Raw genomic sequence first — 22,959 nt, forward strand, 5'->3', positions numbered from 1 at the left:
CATAAAAAGCAATCTGTTTTTCGCAGCTTCCACGGCACTGAGAGTGCATTACTGCATTTACAGACTCATATGTTATCCAGGATAGAGTCGAGTAAATTGGGGCTGCTGGTATTGTTAGACTTATCAGCTACCTTTGATTTGCTCGATCACAAGATTCTGCTAGATCGGATGGCCACCGTGGGGGGCCTTTCAATAGAGGCTATTAAATGGCTGAAATAATTTCTCGAGGGCCGTCGCTCAAGAGTTCACTGGGGTGAAAAGGCCTCTGATTTTGAAATCAGTACCTGTGGAGTCCCTCAGGGGGCATGCCTTTCCCCCTTGCTTTTTTATATATTATCCCTCTGTGTATGGACTTGTAAAATGTGGGTTTCTTTTTCTCCAATTCCACAGACTATTTCTAGCGGGCACTTGAGATCAGTGGTAATCATGAAACCAAGCAGGGAAAGCTGAATTTAGTCCATCAAACCTTTACGGGTTGGATGACAACTAACTGGCTATGTCTACATGCAGCAAAAACAGAGCTCATTATCTATGGGTCTCGGCAAGCCAGAGAAAGGTTGAGTCAGGCTTTTGCGAGTTTTATGATTGATGGTAGCCAGATAGCAGCAATGTCCAAGGTAAAAACCTTGGGCACCTACCTGGAGGCTGAATTTCAGAGAGAATAGGAGATGGTAAAGAGAGAAAAGGTGAGGAAGAAACTATGAAGAAAGACAAGAAGAAAAAGTGTGAGAACAGAAAGGCAGCTTCAGGAGGAATCCCGAGTGAGAAAGTTGCAGACACCAGAGTCTGGGAGTGACACACAGTCACAGCAGGGGAGTAGTGATACAGAGGAGGTGGCAGGCAAGTGGAGAATATCACAAAGTGAAAAGGAGTGAAGAGCACATGATAGCCTAAGAGGCATGCTATGGCCGGACAGGTCTGCCCTAGGCACGGTCAGAAGATGAACTAGATTGGGTTAAGGTGATTATGAGCAGTTCAGACAGGACAAGAGAACAAATACAAGGTTTGCACAAACTACCGTAGGGAGCCCTTCCTTTTATCTCCCTGCTGACCACAAGGAACAGCCAATCGATACAAAAGACCCCCCGACCCCTACCAAAGTTAATGGTGTGGACAGGATCCTGTAAATCTTCCATCTAGATCAGTCGAAACTAAAGGATTCAGTAACAGTGTTAGTGTGCAAGATATCTGGGCGGTAAAGCAACCTCCAAGGGACTCTAAAGACTAGGACAGTGACTCAAGATGCCTAAAGGAATTGTTATTCCTATCTGCAGGAGAGAACTGCTTAGAGAAGCCAATCCTAATGACCATTTACCCATGTGGGAGTTCCCAGTTTCACTTCAGTTGCTGCGTACTTGCAGATCATTTCCAAATAAACCCATTGCACCAATTTATTGTAGTACTGGCCCCCTTCTTGATTCCTGGTGACATATGTGACACCCAGAGCACAGTGAATAAGCCACACAGTCTGCAAGATCTACCTGCAGAATCAGCTGCCTTGCAATCATCTAAACATTCAGTAAAGCAAACCTTTATCTCAGGGGGTGGGTTGTCAGTAGCCTAATTCACTACATTCCACACATTGTAGGATTGTCTAGCAAGGGTTTAGCCATTCCCCATTGAAAGGCAGGATGAGGCAAACACCTTTACCCATAGGGAATCAGTTTCTTATGGTTCATGTTGCGAGGCAATGTTGGTAGTGTCACAGCCATTGATCCCACAGTGGAAGCGTGAACTACCAGGCTCTGTGGATTAGGATGGGTAGAGAAGACAAATGCTATCAGATGGGTCCAGTCAGTGCTTATTGCACAGGTCCTTATCCACAGCTAGAGGTAAGGCAGGTTTCAGTCAATCAGACGTAACGGGCACTGAAACAGCCTGATTAAAGGAGAGGATGACCTCCTGAAGAGGGCCTTACATCAGGATGTCAGTCAAGTCATGCAACACCTTGGGGTAAGAGTGTGCAAGTAGACTGCCATAAAGAGTAGATGGCCTAAACTCCAATTCAGGGGAAAAATTGAGCTCACGGCATGCAAACTTCAGAAGCCAAACAGACCAAGCCAATACCCTGCTCAGTTCTTCTGTTAGTTTACCAATGTCACACTCACCGATGGAGTTGAGCCCAAAAGAGACAAGGTTATCTTTCTCAAAGATCTGCTCTAGTTTGGAATGATACTCCAACCTGCAGGCAGGCAGCTCCTTTGCTGTTCCTGAGAAAGAGCACAACAGAACCTTGTTAAAGTCTACAACATCTGAATGCAAAGCCACACAGCGAAGGAGTCTAGATTTTTTTCCCCTCCCCTGTCTGAGCTTATGGGCATGGAGTGGAGGGTTGGATGGGATCCTTCACTCACCGGGAAAGGTGCAGCAGGATCTTGATGCAGCAACGGCAACAAAGCCGTTGGAGCCTTATATAAACTGTTTTTATCAGAATTCCTCCCATTCCTCTAGCATGAAGTAGCTGCCGAGGAAAGACACTAGTGCAGGAAGTGACTTCAGAATTAGAGAGTGACTCGATGGAGCTGGTCTTAGAGTGACGCTGATAAAGAGTGGACCTTGAAGAAAGTCATTAGGGGGAGGTTCTCCAGGGGCCTTTTTATCTTCTTAGACTTCCACCAAGATTCACAGAGCTTAGACTTAAAACTGCCTGGATTTCTCTTTAAAGGCTAAAGGCTTTAATGAAGGTGGGGAAGCTTGGTTGGCGTTTTAACAGCCTTGTGCAGAACAGTGAAGACCTTACCAACACATTCCCTAGCAGTCTTAGAGTGCATCAACTGGCAGAATACAGATTCATCAGTGTCATGATCTGTACCAAAGAACCAGACACTGCTACTGAAGGTCTGATAAAGACATGGGGACCTGGCAGTCTGTGCAGAGTTTGAAACCAAAGGCGGTATAATGCAGGTTCAAGTCAGCTAAATAGCAGTGATGTTCCCATAAGCAGTATTCGAAGTGTACAAAAACAAAGGTCATGGGCTGCAGCCGGTTGTACATATACTGCCCGTGTCACCATACCGGAAATGATGGGTGCCAATGATGAAGATCAGCGCAAAGTACACCACACAGAGGCTAAAAAGTTCCAAAAGCCAGACTAGCACCTCAAAGATACTTCTAAAATGAGGAATCTGTGAGCGGGAGTGGTTCATTAGAAAAGTTGGATACCCTCTAAGGAGGGTCCTGAATCTTTTGTTGTGCATGCACTCTTAAAGGTGATTACCTAATTCATGAGAGACACTTGAGGGGGAAGACTAGCACAACACAGCTTGAATTTAGTCATATCATCAATGGCACATAGGGTGTGGTTTGGTACTGTTTAGCTCTCACAGGATAAAATGGGCCAGATGCTCTTTAAATGTATATAGGGGTTGGTCATAGAAAACAAGTGAAGTAGTCGATATCGAAGCTTGTAATAAAGTCAGGACAAATATACTAGCTTTCTGGCCAACACAACCAGTGTTTTACTCTGTTTGGTTGTGACATCGAGAGAAAAAAAGCATTTTTCTGCTAGCTGCAAAGACCATTGAATCAGGAAGTGAAACTAATGCTCTTCGTCAGAAGCACAATACTTGTCAACCTGCCTTGAGCTAATCTCAGTCCTGAAGGCCTCTCCTGCCATCGTGTATTGCACAGTCTCAAAAATGTATTATGATTTTTATGTGTTTACCATAGTGAGGATTTTGAAGTCGTTGGCTGTTTGGAGCATCATTTTGTTGATGGTGACCACACTGTCTCTTTGGAATATGGTGTGTGATGAAGATACTCTTAACAGTTAGATTCTGTATGTGTAGAAGGTCTGGGTGGTGTCAATAAAAAAAAGAAAAGAAAGAAATGACTTACCTCTCTGTAAAGGCCTTTCTGACAGACGTTCGTCCCACAGATTCCTCCTCAATGAAAGCTCTCTCCTAGTGCAGCCCGTCTTCAGAAAACATTTAGGCAGCCAGTGGGCAGTGGACAGGATCAGCTCCACTTGATGCCTCTACACGCCCCGTACATAACATCAGGTCCATTATATAAAGAGACTCAGCACCCTGCAACGTCAGTTTCAAACTTTTTGCCCAGTACTCTGATGCTGAGGGACCCCAGAAACAACATGTACTAGTTATCCACCAGGAAGAACAGTTAGGGAGGGTGATGAGGAATATGTGGGAAGCAGTAACGTTTTGTGAGTATACAGAGAAGCCCATGTCACTGCCTGGCAAACATCCAGAACAGGGACTCCACTTGCATAGCAGAAGGCGCAGAGGACCCTCTGGTGGAGCGTGCCACAAGACCCTCTGGTACCTCCTTGCCAGCCAGATCATAGCATTCCGAGATGCAGAGAATGATCCACCTTGGCAGGGTCTGTTTAGACACAGCTCTGCCAGCACGGGCACCAGCATAACCAACGAAAAGCTGGTCCTCTTTCATGGCCATAAAAGATGAGAGTTTGCACCAGATCCAGCCGACGGAAATGTTCCTCTGCCTTGGAAAGATAAGGCGCAGGGCGGGAAAGAGATGCATCTTTTGAAGGATGGAAATCTGAGACCACTGCGCAGCAGCACCTTTGGGTTTTCTTATGCGCATAATGGGATTACCATAATAAATTATCTCAGACAATTATCTCAAATAAACGGACAGACTCAAAGAACAGCGCAAAATACTACTTTATTATCAGCTCAATAAAGTAGAGAAGCCTGGAAAACAACAAATTGTACCACACAGACACAGATAAATTTGGATTACACAAAGGCTTTATACCTCGATGTATGTCAGTTATATCCGATGGCGTGACATAGGGTCACCAAGGTTTGCAGTGGAGCTAAGAACAGTATTAGCTCTCAAGGACAAAAAAACCCTTGGAGAGGTGAAACTGACAAAAACAGGGTTTTTTTATTTTACTCTAACACAGGAAAAAAGAAAACAGTTTTTTTACAAGCTGCGCCGTGGCGCTGAATGTATGCATAATGAGCATATTAGAGTATCCATTTTTGTGGGTTAGTATACAGAGTGCAAAAACACCGTTTTTTAATGTTGTTTTAAACAGTAATAATGATAATAAGACATCGAGCTTTAAAAAACCCTGTTTTTTGTCAGTTTCACCTTTCCAAGGGTTTTTTTTGTCCTCGAGAGCTAATACTGTTCTTAGCTCCACTGCAACCCTTGGTGACCCTATGTCACGCCATCGGTCAGGGTAGCTTCGACTCACCTCTTTCTCCATTGTACCGATTACCCTCTCGAGTCAAGCCCCCTTACAAAAAAGAGGGTTCGCCCACTTACCTCTCATGTCAGTTATATCCTACGTGGCAAATAATAAAACCTATCGGATGGAGAGATTAGTAAGTGAAAAATATCTACTTAGACCTTATGTAATTGTTTGTAACATGACTGGCTGCACCTTGTGATGCTGGAAATGCATTGGGGGGACAGGGCCTCCATGTCCTTGCTCTGTAGTCTTTTTTAATGTGTGTTCTGTATTGTTTTCTGCCCAGGAGTTCATGTGGGACTCCTGGCAGTGCAGCTCTTTCTCTCTTTGGTTTGGTGTGCAGACCCTTGAGATACCCTTATGGCACCCATGGGTGGGGGTACAACCCGGTACACCTAGTGTACGTTTTTGGGCAGCTGTGTGTGGCCCACAGAGCAGGGTATGGGATGGTGGCAGCTCCATGCTGAATTTGACAGGTGCTCTGAGTATCCTCCATTTTGGGATACCCAGGCCCTGCCATTGGAATCAGTTGATTTCCTATAGGGAACAAGATGGCCCCTGTGACCTCTTGCTTTCTATTGCCTGTTACCTTGTTTTCCCAAAGTCCTGGGAAGCCTGGACTTGGTCCCTTCCCTCTGACTAGCTGTTGGGTGGAAGTTCCACATATGGTATTGTGGGGAAGTCCAGGCCAGACTGGCTGGAGCCTTCCCAGTGACTTTATGTTGTGGGTACGCCCTTGGGGTGGGACCTGGGTGAATGGAGTGTATGACCAATATACACTTCTTGTTATGGGTGTCTGGTTTCTGGTATGTGACTCAAAGACTGAGACAGCCCTGCCCGAAACTGGTATTAATACACCTTCCTTGTTGTGGGTGACTGGAAGGAGGAGAATGGCCTGAATGCACTGTGAGCCTGATCGGCTGCCTGCATGAACGCCCTTCTGAGTGATTGGTTGCCCGAGTGTGACTCAGCAGAGTGAATGAGAGACCAAACAGTATATCTGGGGACCTCTCACTGATAGAAATTGTTCAGAAGCTGAAGTCGATACTTGATGCTTACTCTCGATACAGAGCCGGAAGAAGGTGAACCGATGTTCACTTCAACATAATCTGAAAGCTGCTGTCTCTTCAAGAACTGATCCAAGAGAGGACCTGGCTAGGAGACCTCTTCCCAAGCTACGAGGGACCATTGTGCACCAGCTGATCATTGCCAAAGCTCCCTGGCAGTCAGACCTATGAAAGGCTGCCGACCGGAGAAGGGGACCGCCGCGGAATCCGTTGTGAAGCACCCGGACATCCGTCCATCGTTGTTGACCAGGGTTCGCAGGTTTTCTATAACTGCTGGAGCCCGTCGAAGAGTGTTGCCCAGAAGCGGGGACTACTTGACGTCGTGCTACTCAGCGACCGGAGCTGCTACGCTCCACCTTTGCCTAAGACATATGATCCAAGGACTCCCATGTTCATCATCATCGACCACTTTGTCCGGCTGGAGAAAGTGAAGGTCATCGACGACTAAGTGCTCAAAGATGCCGACGGAGATCCGACAACCAGCCGTGGTCACATCACGATCGTCAACGCCAGACGCCGAAGACCAGACGCCCTTGCTGGAGCAAAGTTCTTTATTAACTCTTTGCGGCAACGGACTATCGTCGCCGAGGTGCACCGCACGCCTCATCTTGCAGAACGTTTTTGACCAATCGTCAACAAGTACCACAAGGATAGAAGCTGCTGCCTGAACGACTGTGTTCACCTTTTCTTCCCTTGGAATCTCAACGACCTGTGGCTCCTGCCTTAAAGGGAGTTCACTCAAGAAGGGCCCGTCGATGACTCATAGAAGATCCCTACGAAACCAAGTACATTGGGGTCAGGGAGCCTTTAGACGGAATCGAGACTATATTGAGCATAACTGGACTAGGCTTGTCAATACGCTTTATTTACAGGTTGCCCAGGTGGGGGGATACTCGCATAGAACTGTGTTGGGTGGTAGCGACCCAGTATTCTGCCATTACGGATTTAACTTGCTTTCTTTCTGTGGTCTATCGTTGATTAATCTTACATCTGATTCGTATGTGAGGTGGGCGGTTAGCCGTGGACGCATTTTAAAGGAATCGATAGTTAAGAGTGGTGCCACGGAGACCTGTATATATTTGCCATTATAGTATTGCCAGAGTACAAAGTGTGTTATTGTGATTGTGTATATAACTTGTACCTTATTTATATAAAGACGGTGTTATAACCAACATAGTGTGTGGACATTCCTTTGTGGGTGTTTGGGGACTACACTGTACTCAAGAACCAGCATGCATCACTTCCCCAGAGCTAAACCTTGATTGCTCACCACGTTTTTCCAATTAGAGAATCTTGGCTAGGGTGCTCTGTGCTTCGACTCTGCCATATAGAGAGCAGGAGTACAGATACCCCCCTCCAGTCTTTTAACCCCTCATCTGGTAGGCATGCCTTGAACTTCTCTCTCATTACGTACAATACAGATTATAGCAGAATAACAGCAGCTGATTGGGCTCTGCAACAATGTATGTTCACCATTGTATAGGCCCTAATGATTGGTTGGCAATTTAGATTTACCTCGACATTCGGCTCATTAGAAGCATGTAAGCAAAATGAAACCCAGGTGTACAGAACATCAGACAACTGTCCACTTGGCCAATTAGCCTACCATCTCTCATCAGTCAAGTCTTCAGCCAAGGCTGGTTCTTTGTAGTTGACCTTGCTGTATGTTCTCTTCTCTGGAACTTTAAAGGGAGTTAAGGTACATCGTTATCTTCGTCTGGAGCTTATGAGTAGGCCTTGTTTTCCTGGTCCTGCAACATGTGTGAGGAGGCCATGATTGTCAATTTCGTCTTTCTCTTTAGTACTATTGGATTCAATTAGACTGCGTTTCATTACCCTCTTCGGCCTCTGTAGATTTGGTTGATCCGTCTTGCATATGCTTTCTGAATCTTTAATTGTAGAATACTTGCCATTCGCAAATTTTCCACTCATTTACTTAATCTAAGAAAAATATGCCCTGTGTATGCTGCTTATCCTCATTGACTCACTTTGTACCTTGAAATTGCTTCTTTCTGTGATATCCTTGATCCTTGGACAACCAGCTATTCTTTGTTCGTGCACATATTAATCTTCCAAAACCTGTTAGCTCTGCAGCCCTGGTCCTTCAAGCTTTTTGCTTACTATTATTCAGAGCCGACTCCTCTTTTCAACATGGCTGCTTTACCCGTTATATTTTCTACTGCTGCAAGCTTCTATGTGGCTCATCTCCCTTGCATTTCTGCATATATGCATTTACTACATCTCAGATAACTTATCTTCTTTGTATATATGGTTTCTTCTCATTCGAAATATATGGTTGCCTTGCTTTTTCAGTTACATCTTGATTTTTTGAGTATTCCTATTTATTTATTCATTTATAGCGCGCCGCAGCTTGCAAGCATCAGGGCGTGACAAAAACACGAAGACTGAGGAAATCACAGGACTACATAAAACAGGGAAGAGATCGACTCGCTATGAGTCCGGAGCCGAATATGTGTCTTACATTGTTTCAGAGCGTCATCCCCTCTTCTCTTTATGAAATCACTTTGCACTCGTCAGATTTCACTTATAGGTCTTCTAGTGTCATGATCACAGCAAGGAGCCTGAGAGTTACCCAGAAAAAGAATTGGTCATCTGCCTATCACTGCTGGTTGGTGGGACAGCAACACAGTGTAGTGGGTGGGTTGCAATAATCACATCCTGACATCACAACATGGCTGCTCCAATTCCCGCCAGGGGCTGTAGAGGACACAGTGGAGGCACCTCTAGGCATGCCCCTGCGCTCCTGTTGGGGCGACACTGTCCTTGCATGCCGCAGGGGGCGTAACCTGTGCCCCTTTAGGCATAGTTGGTGAAGGGGCGAAACCCACTACCTGCAGGGCTTCCTGGCCGCTATTGCTGTACTACTAGACTCAGCGGCCTGAAACGTTTGCAAGGATCCGTCAGCCTTGGTGCCAAAGGGAATCATGCACTCAAATGGCATGTTCAGGAGCTTCTCTTGAACGACCGGGGCAAAGGACAATGTCCTGAGCCAAGAGAACCTACACAAGACTCTGCTGGTAGCAACTGTTCTCGACACCCAGCCTGTGGTATCCAGATCTGACTGAAGGATCTGTTGGGAGGCTTCCTTGCCACCCCCAATCAGAGTATTAAATCCATTGCTCATATCCCCTTCAGGAATATCCTCTGCAGCCTCCCTCACGATAGACCAGAGTCCAAAGGAGAATTTGGCCAGGGCACAGGAGGCGTTCACACAACAGAGACCCAGGCACGAAGAGCCAATAATCTTCCTTCCCCATGCACCTTACCTCTTGCTCTCCCAGTCAGAGGGCAAGGATGGAAAAGACGTGGTCTTAAGGTTCTCCGTAGTGGCCAAGACCACCAAACTTTCCAGTGATGCATGGGCGGAGAGGAACACACGGTCTGAAGGTGCTGGGTTGTGCTTCTTTGCCAGATCTCGGTCAACAGTGAGAACGGATGCCGGCTTGGCCCAGAGATTAAGAACTAGCTGCTCTGCTGCCTGATCGAAAAGGCAAAAGAGCCTTTCTTTGGGCTCTCGTCCAGGAAGTCAGATAGCTCATACTGAATCTTCAGGGGCAAGAAGGGGCATACGACCACAAGATGTCGACCACATCTGCCACCCCCTCCTCGCACTTAGCATGTGGACCCCCATCCCATGCAATTGCTTGGCACTTACCCTCCTAGCCTCCCCTTAGCACTCGCCTAGCCAGTTACCCTCTTCCCCCCTCCTCCACCCTCCCCTTTCACTTGCACTCTCTGCTCTCTACCCTGCACTTCCCTTCTCACCCTAGAACTTCACATTCGCACAGACAGGAACTGCACCCCCCACCCCACCCGCACTCCTTGTTACTGCACTTGCACAATCCGAAAGTCAAAAGGCCCATTAGGACTGTTATGGTTTTCTTTCTCCCTTGTTCACCCCTTTTTTATCTTGTGGCGCCTTGAAACACCATTTGTTGTACAGGCGCCTTATAAATATCCAATAAAATACAAATAAATCACACACTGAAAAGTGGCTTGTTGCTTTTCCGTGGTAGCAGCAGGGAGAATGTCGATCTCCGTGGAGGTGTCAAAGCCACTTTCCTCTTGCAAGTTGGCCTTAAGATCCATAGGTCCCACTGTTCTCATTAAAACTCTTCTGGAAATTCTGACTTCCTTTGGAATGATTGGTTGTTCGAAGGGAACAAGATGCCCTTCATCATCATCATAAGTGTCGTCCAAATGGGACATGGATTTTGTCTCCTCCCCAGAACAGCTTACATCTCGACTCGAGCGTCACTGTGTGATGGGTGAGCGTGGGCGTGTCCAGGGGGGACAGAGGAAAGAAGACGGATGTCTGAAGACAGAACAGCGTGGCCCTTTGAGGGGAGCTTGTCCCATCTACTCACAGAGTCCCTGCCGGCTCAACCGAGCATGGTGGAATCCGTTAGCTTGACGAAACAGTCGGTGCCGGACCCGCAGGCGCAGAGGCCGTTGGGTCTGATGTCAAGCATCTTGTGCCTGAATGCCTCCTAGTCCTTTGGCATAGAGGATTGGGTCAGGAAAGAACCTGCTCAGCCAGTTCCTCCAGGGCCTCCTGAAGAAGGGTGGTGCTTTGAAGAACTGCCTGGAGATCTTGGTGAACAGCTTTACCTCACGTACTGCCTTCAGGTGTATAGATTGACCCGATGCAGTCCTGCATGTTGTGGCCTTCACGTCATAGACAGTAAAGACAAATATGTTGCAGGTATGAATGGACATCTGTCTCCCGCAGTTGACGCAGGGCTTGAATCCTGTTGGATTCGGCATGTTGTCGAAAGAAAACCTTAATGAGAAGAGAAGATTCAAAAAGCGGTGTTCCCGAAAGAGAGCAGAGTGCGTGGAAAAAAAAGGAACTGCGGTCTAGGGGCGCGACACCACTCTATAAACTGGCCCTGATGGCATGTCAGTCGCAGGGCATAGAGGCATCAGGAGGAGCAGACAGAGCTGCGCTTCGCCTACTAGTGGCAGAAACGATTTCTGAGGAGCAGATGCAGTGGAAGATAGATATCAGAGATGAGAAATCCATGGGACTGAGTACATAGTATAATTCTTGTCTATACATTGCCTTAGCCTGGCCATTTCCTCTGTAAGTGCGTTTCACTATGGCTGTTGAAGTATTGGAGCACCTGATGGAAGTGGGAGATAATGGGGCAAAGGAGCCACAACAGACAGTGATCAAATACTTATCAATATTTTTGGAGAATCGCTTTGATGCAGAGCATCTAGAAGTTGAGAAGAATTTTGCAGTAGTTCTAGAACGAAGAGTACTTTGAAGTGGAGGTATTAGGGGGCAACTGACTCGAAGTCGAGTCAATGGTCAAAAGCATGAATGACTAGATTTCACAGGAAAGCCCACTGAAGTTAAGTGAATGGCAGCAAGAGCCACGCCCATGGTTTCTAGTGATATTATTGGTGCATTGGACTTCATCCAAAATAATATGAGTTGTAAATTACTGTTTTAGTTTAGTGCTGTTTTCTAACATCGCTATTAAACCGCTATTGTTCAGTTGAGGACTCTGGTTTAAGATCATCTGTGGGAGGAGGTGAGGAGAGAAAGGCGAAAGCGACCTGAAGCCCATCAATGAGTGATTGTGGAAGTCATGTCCTCAAAGAAGAATGGTTTAGTCCCACAGAGAATCAAAGGCCCTTTGTGCGTTTCTCAGGTGTGAGTGGATGAGTGAAGAGACTTTGGAAAGTTGGGGGATCAGCAGTGTCAAGGGGTGTACACTGGTGAAGGAAAGGGAAGATCAAATTACTTACCTCTTGGTAATGTTCTTTCTGGTGGATGTTCCTCCCAAGTATTCATCATTTAGGACATCCTATCCCCAGCACATTTGTCCTTTAGAAACATTTTGCCTCCAGGGGGACGCAGCTCCGTTTGACACCTTCACACACCCGCGTGGGACTGGACGTCAGGGCCATTATATATTGAGGCGAGCGCCCAGTGACCCAAGTTCCATCCTTTTTCACTAGCACACTGATGCTGAAGGATTGCAGAACCATTGATGTACTGGCTGTCCGTTAAAAGGGACAGGTAGGGAGGGCAATGAGGAATCTGTCTGAGGAACATCCATCAGAAAGATGGATTACCAGGAACCAAGTGATTTCTTCTAATGAATTCCTCATCTATGATAGACTCCAAAAGCAGTACGTATATCTGGAGTAGTGAGGAGAGCAAAGGCACCAGCTTCACCCAAAAACTTTGGAGGACCGTACTACCAAAACACTCATCCTGGACTGGAATTCAAGCATTAATAAAAGAGGGTCTCTTTTTGGCAATAACCAACATCGGGAGGTTTAACACAATACCTGGTGCTCACTCGTCCGTCTTGTGGAAGTTATGCCAACCAGTAAAATCTCCTTAAGGGTGAGCAATCTAATAGAACAGGAAGAAAGTGGCTCAATCACAGCTCCCATAAGGAATTGTAAGAACCAATTTAAATCCCACACCGGAACTAGAAACTGACATGGTGGAAACTTGTTACAGAAACCCCGGAAGAACTGCAACACAGTGGGGATTGTGATGAACCAGCCCTGTTCTAGGAAATTCTTGAAAACCGACATGGTACCCATTAACAGTGCCAATCTGAAGGCCTGCTTGTGCTAAAGACAGCAATTACCTGATTGATCTTCGCCAAGACGCCTTTGAAATGGCTACGCTAATGGATAAACCTAATTTTGAAACCCTAATAAAGGAAAAGGCAAAGGGCCACGACAAGAGCTATAAGGTTGATACGCTAAAAGTGACCGTTATATATAGGGAATTCAGACACCAATGTTTATCAAATACTCCCTGTTATCTGATGAGATATAGCTCAACCAAATTGAAACAATTCACTCGGTGTCTTAGACTAAATTTACTTCCCACCAATTATATAAAGGGAATTATATATATTGGTGCATGGTCAGAAATTCCATCTGAGGGGCAGATTTGCCGCTTATGTAGAAACACAATAGACACCCAGCGTCACGTTCTGACGTCTTGTTCAAAACTAAAATCTCTATATTTGAGAGACTATTCACACTTGGTCACAAATATTAAATCTATTGAAACAGATAAATTCTAGTCAAACATTAATGGGGCGAGATCTATGGTCTTGGTCTCTGCAACTCACCATATCTGGAAAGCGGCTGATTGAAAAAGCAATAATTTGTTCATACCTGCCTATCTGCTGAGTATAATTTCAAATTATCAAGTGCTCATTAATTGTTTTATTTTCTTGTTTTTATCTGCTTTGTAAGTATTGTTTTCATTGTATTTTATGCATTAAAAAATGTGCTTAAAGTTAACTTAACTAAATGCACAGTAAAAATAAAAACAATACAGAATAAAAGACAACAATAAAATCCAAAACGGGATAACAGACAGGATAATTGGTCCAGATCCCTCCCCCGGAAACAAGCCAAAAATGTCCACCATCTGCATGCGCGGGTCTCTGAGCTGAAAGGAGCACAACAAGTTGTTTTTATGTCTGTGGGGTGTATTGGGACCCTCTTTTTTTTATCTGGGGGGCCTATGTCATGAGGGTGTTGAACTCGGTAAAGTGACAAGGGACTCAGGCTACCCCACCTTTTCGGCACTTGCCGGTAGTTTTTCACAACACAGAACAGATCATCTAATTTGATCTGTACATGCAGGAAAGATCACCAATGTAACATTTATACAATTAACATCTTTATTTTTCTGGATTGTTTCATAAAAACCTACTTAAGGCTGTTATAGAAGTTTTACCATGTGAGACCAAACACTTTTTGGTTCCCACACATTTTGTCCTATCAAACATTCATATCACAAAATTGCAGTATGCGTTTTACACAGTGAGAAGTTAGTACTGGTGGTGACTTAGAGTATGGTTCCCATAACCAAACATCTAGATGTATTTGGTCTAACATGGTAAAACATGTAGAACAGCCTTAAGTAGGTCTGCTGAGGGGCCTCCCTGCCATCTTCAACCATTGACAGAAAGTCCACCTGCATCTGCGCCTCCAAGATGTGCTCAGGCGCATTGGCCACAGCAAACCCGAGACGAAACAGGAACTTCGCCATGGCGCAAGAGGCGTTAACCGCACGAAGGCCGAGGGAGCCCGATACAAAAAAAGTTCTTCCTCCAGGCATCCATTATTTTCCTCTCCTGATCAGGGTGAAGAGAAGGAAAGATGGATTATGTCAAGTTTGTAGTCGCAGTGTGTACCACTAAGCACACAGGAGGCAATTAAAAAGATTCTATCTGAGGGAGAAGGACGATGTTTCCTAACCAACTCACCGTCAACTGCAGATGTAGAGCCTGGCCTCTCCCACACCTATAGCACCAGGGTCTCAACTTCTACATTGAACGGTAGCAGAGTCTCCCTTTTAAGGCCCTCTTGGAGGATGTCCGTCCGTTCAAATTGAATTCTGGGTTTGGACCGAGAAGATATGCCCAGGGTCTCTGCCACCTTAGCCATCTGTTTCTGAAAAGACGCCGGAGGCTTACCAGGAGTGGGAGAAGGAAGAATGTCCAGTTCAGGGGAAGTGTCCAGACCACTGGACTCTTGGAAGTCGGAGGCCAGTTCTTGTATGTCTTCACCTCCTTAGAACTCCACTGGATGTCCCTCTCTTCACTCAGGATCTTAGGTTCTAACCCAAAGGGCACCCAGTCACCCATTGGTCTTACATACTGTACATCTCATACGTGAAGGGTTTCAGAAGAAGAGGAGAACATTCCTGAGGGGCCTCGTTGCTGTTGAGGACAGTCTGAACCAGCGCCGAGGACGAGACCTCCTTGACTGAAAGCAGAGTCGGATGGCGCTGGGAAACCGTTTCTCTTAGGGTCTAGGCCCGAGCCAGTAGGCAAACACAAGTGATTCCCAGCGGGTACCTTGCTGGTCTCAGGAGGACAGAGTGGGACCCATCGGCGCCGGTGCCACAGCCAACAGCAGCAAGGCCAAAGCTGCCGTCACCTTGGGCAAGAGGTCTAGCATTTTACGGGGAAATTATTTCCATTCTTCCAGGAAGGAGGATTTGGTTGGAAAAAGTGCCTGAGCCGCTTTTACTCTGAAGTCCCCAGAGTGGTGGCTCTTCTTTTTAAAAGAGGACAAAGAATGCTGGTGCGAGGATCCGGTCAAGTAGCGGGATATCCTGCAGTGCAGCTTCTTCTTGCCCTTTAACTTGCACGGGGCAAGTTCTCTTCGGAACGTCGATCCGCGCTTTGGGACCATGACTGAGCCAGTCTGACTTCACCCCTCGCCTTGTGGACATATGTTAAGATCTTCGCCGTCAGCTCTGGTAAGGCCTTTGGGTGTATGGACTGGCACGACCCAAAGTCTAGGGTGTCGTGCTCCTTGCCCAGGCAATACAGGCAGATCTGATGCAGATCAGATACATACATCTGCCAGCCGTAATCCACGCATGGCTTGAAACCCAAGGCCTTCACAGGGTTGGGCATGGCGGTGTAGAAATTCTTAAGCTCGACTAGTGTGTTCCTGAAAGTTACGAGTGAGTGAAAAAAAGGAACTGAGGTCACAGGCATTGTGCCTCGATATATATTGGCCCTGTTGTCATGTCCGACGCAGGCCGCATAGAGGCGTCAGACAGAGCCGATGCAAAGCCACACTGACCCCCTGGCGGCAGAAACGGTTTTGAAAAACAGTTGCACTGAGGGAAAAGATATCATCGATGAGGAATCCGTGGGGAAAAGGAATCCATTCAAAATATTGCTCTATGATGGGGATACTTGGCTTAACTCCTGTTCTTTAAACACAACACTCTCAATGGTGTAACGCTGAGCCACTTCACTTCCCAATCATCTTCATAGGGATATTGTGTCCTTATTGATATTTGTAAGCCACTTAAGGAAGACAGTATATGACACATGCTTCCTGGGCTAGTGTCCTAGTTCACTACGAGACTTGGGATGCCCTTTGCCTACTCACTAATGGAATCTCCCATGACCCTACTCAGGCTTGGTTACTTTCTCTATAAGAGATATAGTGTCATTCCTATTACAATGATTGCCTAGCACTCATTCGAAGCTAGGGTTTATAGTGCCCTTCTTATTCTGGATAGGTTTGGTGCCCTTAACACTGAAGTTATCCTTCTCTCTCTCTATGTTGGGCAAGGGTCTATGAAGTCAAGGGGGTGCCCATTTCCTACGGACTTTCGCAGATTCCCGACGTCTGTGATTCGGGGTACTCACAACTGGACCTTTTCCTGAGATCTAAATCTTGCTCCTGTAATCCGTTAAGCTATTGCTTCCATAGTCGGGTGCCTTTCCTAGTCGTTCCACCTTCCTGCTCCAGAATCCTGGCCGTCCTCGCCTCTGCAGGCTCTCCTGCTCCCACAGCTTTCTCCCCATTCTGGTGCTATCCATGCCCCTTTCCCATTCTCTCCTTTTCTTGCCTTTTTCAAGCCTCCTTGCTGATCCCACAATCCTTTCACTGAAATTTCCCTACAGCTTGTTGGACTCCGCAGTATCACAGAGGTGCCTGTGCTTTTCCCGGCCTCTACTCTCCCTGGTCTCCAGTTCGCAGAAAAATTCTTGGGAATGGTGAGCATTGCTTCATGTTAGCAGGCAGGAGCTGTAATGCATCATCTTTTCTTGCCAGTGCTCACCCTCCTGTTTGGAACCAGCGTAGGTTGGGTGGATGCAACGTTGGTCTGCTGGTCCCCAAGTGGTTGCTGGTGCTTTTGTCCGACTGTGCCTTTTTCTATGTCTCTCCCTTGTCACCAGAGGCAGTCACTCTTGGTGAGTTTTACATCTGGATGTCCGGGTCTCCCAAGTTTCAATGGCTGTGCAGCTGATGCAAATGAACCATCCTGTTGTCAAAGAATTGAGGTCTGGTTTTAAGCCTCCTCCACCAACCTAGATGTAGGAATTAACAGTACATGGATAGTAAAGAAATGAACAGCCAATCACTAAAGCTCAAGGCATGGACCCTGTGATGAAGTGGTTCTCGTCAGTATCCTCCACATTTATCACCTCCAGTTAAGCTGGTTACACCGGTCTGCAGATATCCCTGAAGGTCTGTTGATGAAGGTTGCAACATTGTGCTGATACTTTTATGATTGGTTAAGTTGTCCCTGATAATGCCTGATTTCAGTGTTTTCTCTTCTCTGCAGTGTTTCCTGGATCCTTGAGCGTACATTTTTTGCGGAGTGTACGGATTAGTTTGAGGGATTATATTGCACACTGTGCAGAACAAACTGTATCTATGCGCAGTTGAAAACCTAGTAATAGTTTAAAGGAAAGCTTCACAGAAACTTTAGCTACACAAATGCTTTAAACACTTTTACAAAAAAGACCCAATGCTTGTAGGGAGCAAATATTAAGCGGCAGGGGCTTTCAAAGGTGGGGGCCGAAAGTCTGAATATGTGGTCGCCTATTGATTTGCATTTATAAGGCAAGATAACCAACAGAAATGTATTCTGGGATTGTGCAGACCTGTTTGGTGCATAAACACTGGATTTATCAATAAAATACTGAGGGGCCAATCAATGAAGGCTATCCTTTGACATACAAACACCCAAAGAAAAGAGCGACAAAACCCTGAGAAGCGGGTGGATTTTGGAAGCTTGAAGATTAGGCAGATGGCTGCATTTTGCAGTCTGCAAGTGACGAAGTTGGTCAACTGGCAGGTGTGAGGTATCATGAGTAGGACTCGGCCACAGAGACATAGTGCTGTTATAAAGGTTTATTCAAAGAAATTGGAGAAAAGCCGGTCTTTCCCCAACTCTCAAGAGGGGTTTCCCTGCCTCAACAAAACTAACTATGGTCTTTGTCAAGATGTCCAAAGTAAAAAGTCTTCCTTCCTATGTCCAAAACCGCACGCTGACACTCACATGCTATACCCATCATGAAGTGCAAAAGGGCTTAATGTTCTCTAGCTGCCACTTGCAGCTGTAGTTCACAAGTTAAAGTTCCAAAAGGGTGCCAAAGAAATAAACAACCAAAAGTTTCAGCATCATTGGAAGGGGATTCCCTTCCCATAAATTGCTTAGTTCTTTCACAGTTCAGTCTCATAATAGCCAAAGGGGGTGTTTGCCTCCTCTCAACCTTTGCACCACTTTCAAATATATGGTAAGGATTTTGTATCCAGAGACTGCCTTTCTTCGCCTTACAATGTCTTCCTTTCCAGAGACTTGTATCTTGTCTCCATGGTTTTACACATTTGCATGGTTTCTTTACTTTCTGCTCTTGCTTGCATTCAGCACAGTGGTTTATAAGTTTAACACAAAAAAACAAGAAAGTATTTCCGTCCTCTTGGTCTTTAAACTACTTTTAAATAATTGGAAATGGTTTGCCTTGTGGAGAGATTATCCTCCTCTCTCGGTAGAATGGGTTTCTCTCTCTCCAAATGCAGAACAAAAGAGCCCAAGAAGTTGCTCCTTCCCTGCTTGGTCTTTTCAATCCTTCACAAACCTTGCTTTCTTTCCTTGTTTGTATTCAACACAGTTCAGGGGGTAGGGGGAGGGGATTCTCCGGTCTCAAACAAAAGGGGCCTGGTGTACTCACCTGCCAGGACTCTGTTAAGGCTTGACTACTTGTATTTTGGGTGCAGGTTTCGGACTCACATGCAAGGTGCCCGGTATACTCTCCTGACAGGAATTTGACAATTTTGGAACACTCTCATATGTTAATATTCTTTTCCGGTATAGTATATGTCCTTTGTCCGCCTTTCATTCATACCTTCACATGCTTGATAGGTTTCCCCAGCTCCCCTGCTCGGGTTCTCCCAGGCTTTCACATTACTTTCAATTGATGTGTGGTGTATGCCACAAAGTGCCCCAGTGCCCAATCTCCATGTGTGGGCTCACTGGTCTCTCCCCTGGCTGCTTCAGCGTTCTCGTCTGTCTGGGTGTTGCCCAGTGGTAAGCTTTGTCTTCTGGCCAGCGTCACGTAGGCTCCCCGGTATTCTCACTGCAGCGGCTCTCCCAGTTGAGCATATCTTGCTCCTTACTTACGTGCAGCGTACCTATGGTCTCGGAGCCTACTTGTCAACACTGCCACAATCTTGCCTGCTCTCCGGTGTCCCTAAGGTTTCCCAACCGACCTTGGGTAAAATGAGTCTCCATCTTCCCGGCTTGTCGGGTGTTTTAAAATTCCCCGCATTGTTCAGCTGCTCAGAACAACTAGCCTGCGCACTGTGGTTCTCGGCGGACGTGATCTACATTATCCGGGCCCTGTTCCTCATCCCAGTACTAAATATCCATGGGAAAAGAGTACTCATCTTCGTCTCAGTGTTTCCTGGGAAACGCACCCTTGGTTTTACATGCATACATAGAGGATTGGGGAACTAATTTAAGAGGCTTATGGTTTGATGGGATCCCTCCCCATGTGATCCTCCCCCATTTCACCGGCCCCAGGGGGACTCTTGGACTGTGACCGCACCACCCTGTCCACATGAGAAGGGGCTCCCCTAGGGGAAAAGGGACAACATCAGGACATTTGTCACACAGGCCAGTGAAGATTGCATTGGCATAGTTGCGTTTTGAATTGATTACTGTTCCAAATACCCCAGCAGGACAATTGCTGGGAATAAAGGGCAGAACACACAGAAGCATGAAGTACATTTTAAAGTGGATTTGGTGAACTGTGTTTATTCTCACGGGCATAGAAATGCACTATATGAAATTGGTTTTATTTTACTATTGGAATTTAGATATTTTAACTAGCAGACCTAGTCAAAAGAAATAACAGATTTTCATAGAGAACACTGTATTACAGCAAGAGCCGTTCGGATGGGATGTAGACCCCTGGCAAGATGGCACCTCCACTCACGGGTGACATCCCCATGCTGGTTCTGGCTAGCAACGGACACCCGCCTTTCCTGGCTGTTTACCCCCACAACCTTCTCCTGCCTTGGCGCTTCCTGGTTCCCCACATCACATGCTCCTTCCCAGGCTGGTCCCAGTTGCCCCCCATGCTCTGGGCCCACACAATATTTCCCTATTTCTTAGTCTCGTAGTTTTCAACTTGTCAACAAAACTACTTACCCCTGCCTCCACAGTTTGTTTTCTTCTTCCTCAAAGACTTCGTCAAATTGTAAATAGCCCAGAAATTAGATCAACATCGCTATTTGTACTAAAACACACTTTCTGCTTTCTCCAATAATAATGTTTAATATTTTATAATGGACCAAGACATTGTCAGATTAAAGTAGTATATTCAAATACATATTTTCTTTTAACAGATGGATACATTGAATAACTAATATTGTGCTGGAAAGCATAACAATAAAAGTCTTACTCATCAATGATTTGGCAGAGTGCTTGGCAATCTTCTTCATAGATTTGCAGCTTTGGGTGATGAATATATCTGTCGTGCATTATTTCTTCTGGAGTCAGGTGAGCATGCCCTTCGTTCTTTGGAGAGAAATAGAATTTCTAACTGTTTTGCATCAGTGGTTCAAAAACATTTTAACTTGTGAGAAAAACACTGTTAGGCACTTTTAAGACAAACACACTACTTAACTGTAATAACATTAATTCTGAGGAACACAAATTCCTCAAACAGACTTCTCATCTTATTATATTTATCATCCAGGTACAGATTGGCATAGAAACCTTTTTCTTAGCCACTAAGGTGAATAGCGTGGCTCTGTACTAACTTGGTGGCACCCTCGACGCTGGAAAGGACATGTATATCGATGTATATAGATAGCTGCATGAGCCATAGGTCTTCAGTTTAGCCCCCATTTTCCCTATCACAGATGCAGTGTAATGACAGAAACTCTACACAGCATGATTTAGCAATCTGCTTGAGGGGCGGATGAATGAAGAATACATTGGAAGGAACACTGTATTGATGAGAAAGACCATTACAAAAAGTAACCTGTTCTTCTATTGGATGCATTCCTCACAGATTAATTACTTTAGGAAAGCATTCACACCCATACAAAATGGGAAACGGGTGACTAATAACCTCATAGCACAGCCATGACCAATGCATTCTAGCATCCCATGAGGACTAGGCTCTCTCCCAGGCACAAATGCCTTCATGCTAGACAGACTCAACGTGCTCCGTATAATTGCTGTGAGCACACATCAACCAAACAAGAACGCTATCTTGTACGGACCCCTCTCCCGAATAACCTAATCAGCCCATTTTTCTACTCCGCTAGAGCGCATGACGCCATGCAAATTACAGCAGAGCATTGTATGAATCCCAGTAACAGAACCCCACAGATGGAACAGCGCAAACCCAAAGCATTTATCTGTTCTAGGCAAAATTACCATACATTAAGGCCTTTTAAATGTGTACATCAAGGGCTCAGCCTTCCCCGACGAACACCCATCATTGGCACAACCCTTTGCAAAGCAGAGGTTGGGACTGCTTTATCTTCAAGCTTTAAGCAAGCTGTGATGAACAGAATGAGTGGGGTGCTGACATTATTTTGTTATTGATATCCACTTCCAATGCATGGGGGGGAAAAAGAAATTTCATAAAAAGCCGACAGGGTTGGCACACTTCTTTGGTCCTTGCTACATACAAACTTGAGGCACTCTGGGCCTTTACTGTAGAAGCTCACTTCTGCCGTCTGATTAGGAGGAGGACAGAAAACCTATATACATTTTCTGTTTCGAAGGGGAATTCAGAACCTATGGGAAAAAAGCTGCATATATTGTCAACTTTTCTTTTGAAAAACAAAAAGGAAAACACCAAGCTCCAAAACACACCTAACTGAGGAATCACCAGACATTCCACCTTCAAAATGAGCAGGGTTAACAGACAAGAACAAAGAAACTTAAAAGGATCAGCCATCAAAGAGTTAACAAGAAAACTCTGGTCTGCAAGGATAAACATGAAAGGATTTGGATTTTAAAAAGTAACCATCCCTCATGGAACTGAAGAACCAACGGGATGGAAAAATATGACCCTGTCACACTTGCTAGATTTGTAAAAGATGCAGGGCTAGAGCTCATTGCAAGTTTGGACTTCACATAACTACATGATCTGAACGTACGCACCACGTTTTAAGCGTTAATATTGCAAACTACACTGCTCAAAGTGCTCATGCTCATTTGGAAGATTTGCCACTTCAAAACCTGAACATTCATCCAGTAGTGCTATGTAATACTTTATGAGGTTATATAAGAAGAAAGAAAAGCCTTTGGACCGGTCGGCCAAAGACTTGGCATGGATTGAGAATTTGTATTTAAGCAGCAACTGGAGAGATACCGGTTTGCTACATTAACCATACAGTCACTTCCTGCTGTTGTTGGACTAACAGGGGGTAGCTAGTGGGTTTACGAAGTGGTGGGACATAGCAAATGTAATTATGTAGCGAGCGCAGCGAGGGAGCCTCAACTTAACCAGGGTGGTACAGGGGCGGGGGGTTCTCCCCCCAGCCCCCACAAGAACATTTCTGAAGTAATGCTGTCAAAATCACACACATTTCAGCATGGTTTTTCCAAAATAACCAGCATAGTACATATGTTTCTTAGTGATTGGCAAGCTGTGGAGTTGTGGAACATGTGACTTCAGTGGATCATGTGACTTTGCAAGTCCAGCAGTCGACGTATTGCTTGTTGTTGGGCTCAGGGCTGACTGGCCTAGATGTGTTGTCTCTGCAAGGTAGAATATTGCAAATATGATGACTAATCACGTGCAGCTGCTCAGCTAACCTAAGAGCAAAACACACATTCTGACAATCACCCATCCAGAGATGGGGCTGTGTTGGGACGTTACACATTTAGTAGATGAAAAAACA

The 22,959-nt window shown here is 45.6% G+C and overlaps 1 protein-coding gene across 3 annotated transcripts in view; it reads right to left on the minus strand.

The window, feature by feature from the left end:
* The window catches only part of KNL1 (kinetochore scaffold 1), a 1,870,945-nt gene that overhangs the window by 769,217 nt on the left and 1,078,769 nt on the right, over positions 1 to 22,959 (minus strand). For all 3 annotated transcript variants that reach the window (XM_069637560.1, XM_069637559.1, XM_069637561.1), the window contains one exon: positions 20,496 to 20,611. In XM_069637560.1, coding sequence (XP_069493661.1) covers positions 20,496 to 20,611 — 116 coding nt within the window. The remainder of the gene's footprint in view (positions 1 to 20,495; positions 20,612 to 22,959) is intronic.

Source organism: Ambystoma mexicanum, chromosome 14 (genome assembly GCF_040938575.1).
Source record: "Ambystoma mexicanum isolate Mex_15411 chromosome 14, UKY_AmexF1_1, whole genome shotgun sequence".
In the NCBI taxonomy this organism is placed as follows: Eukaryota; Metazoa; Chordata; class Amphibia; order Caudata; family Ambystomatidae; genus Ambystoma; species Ambystoma mexicanum.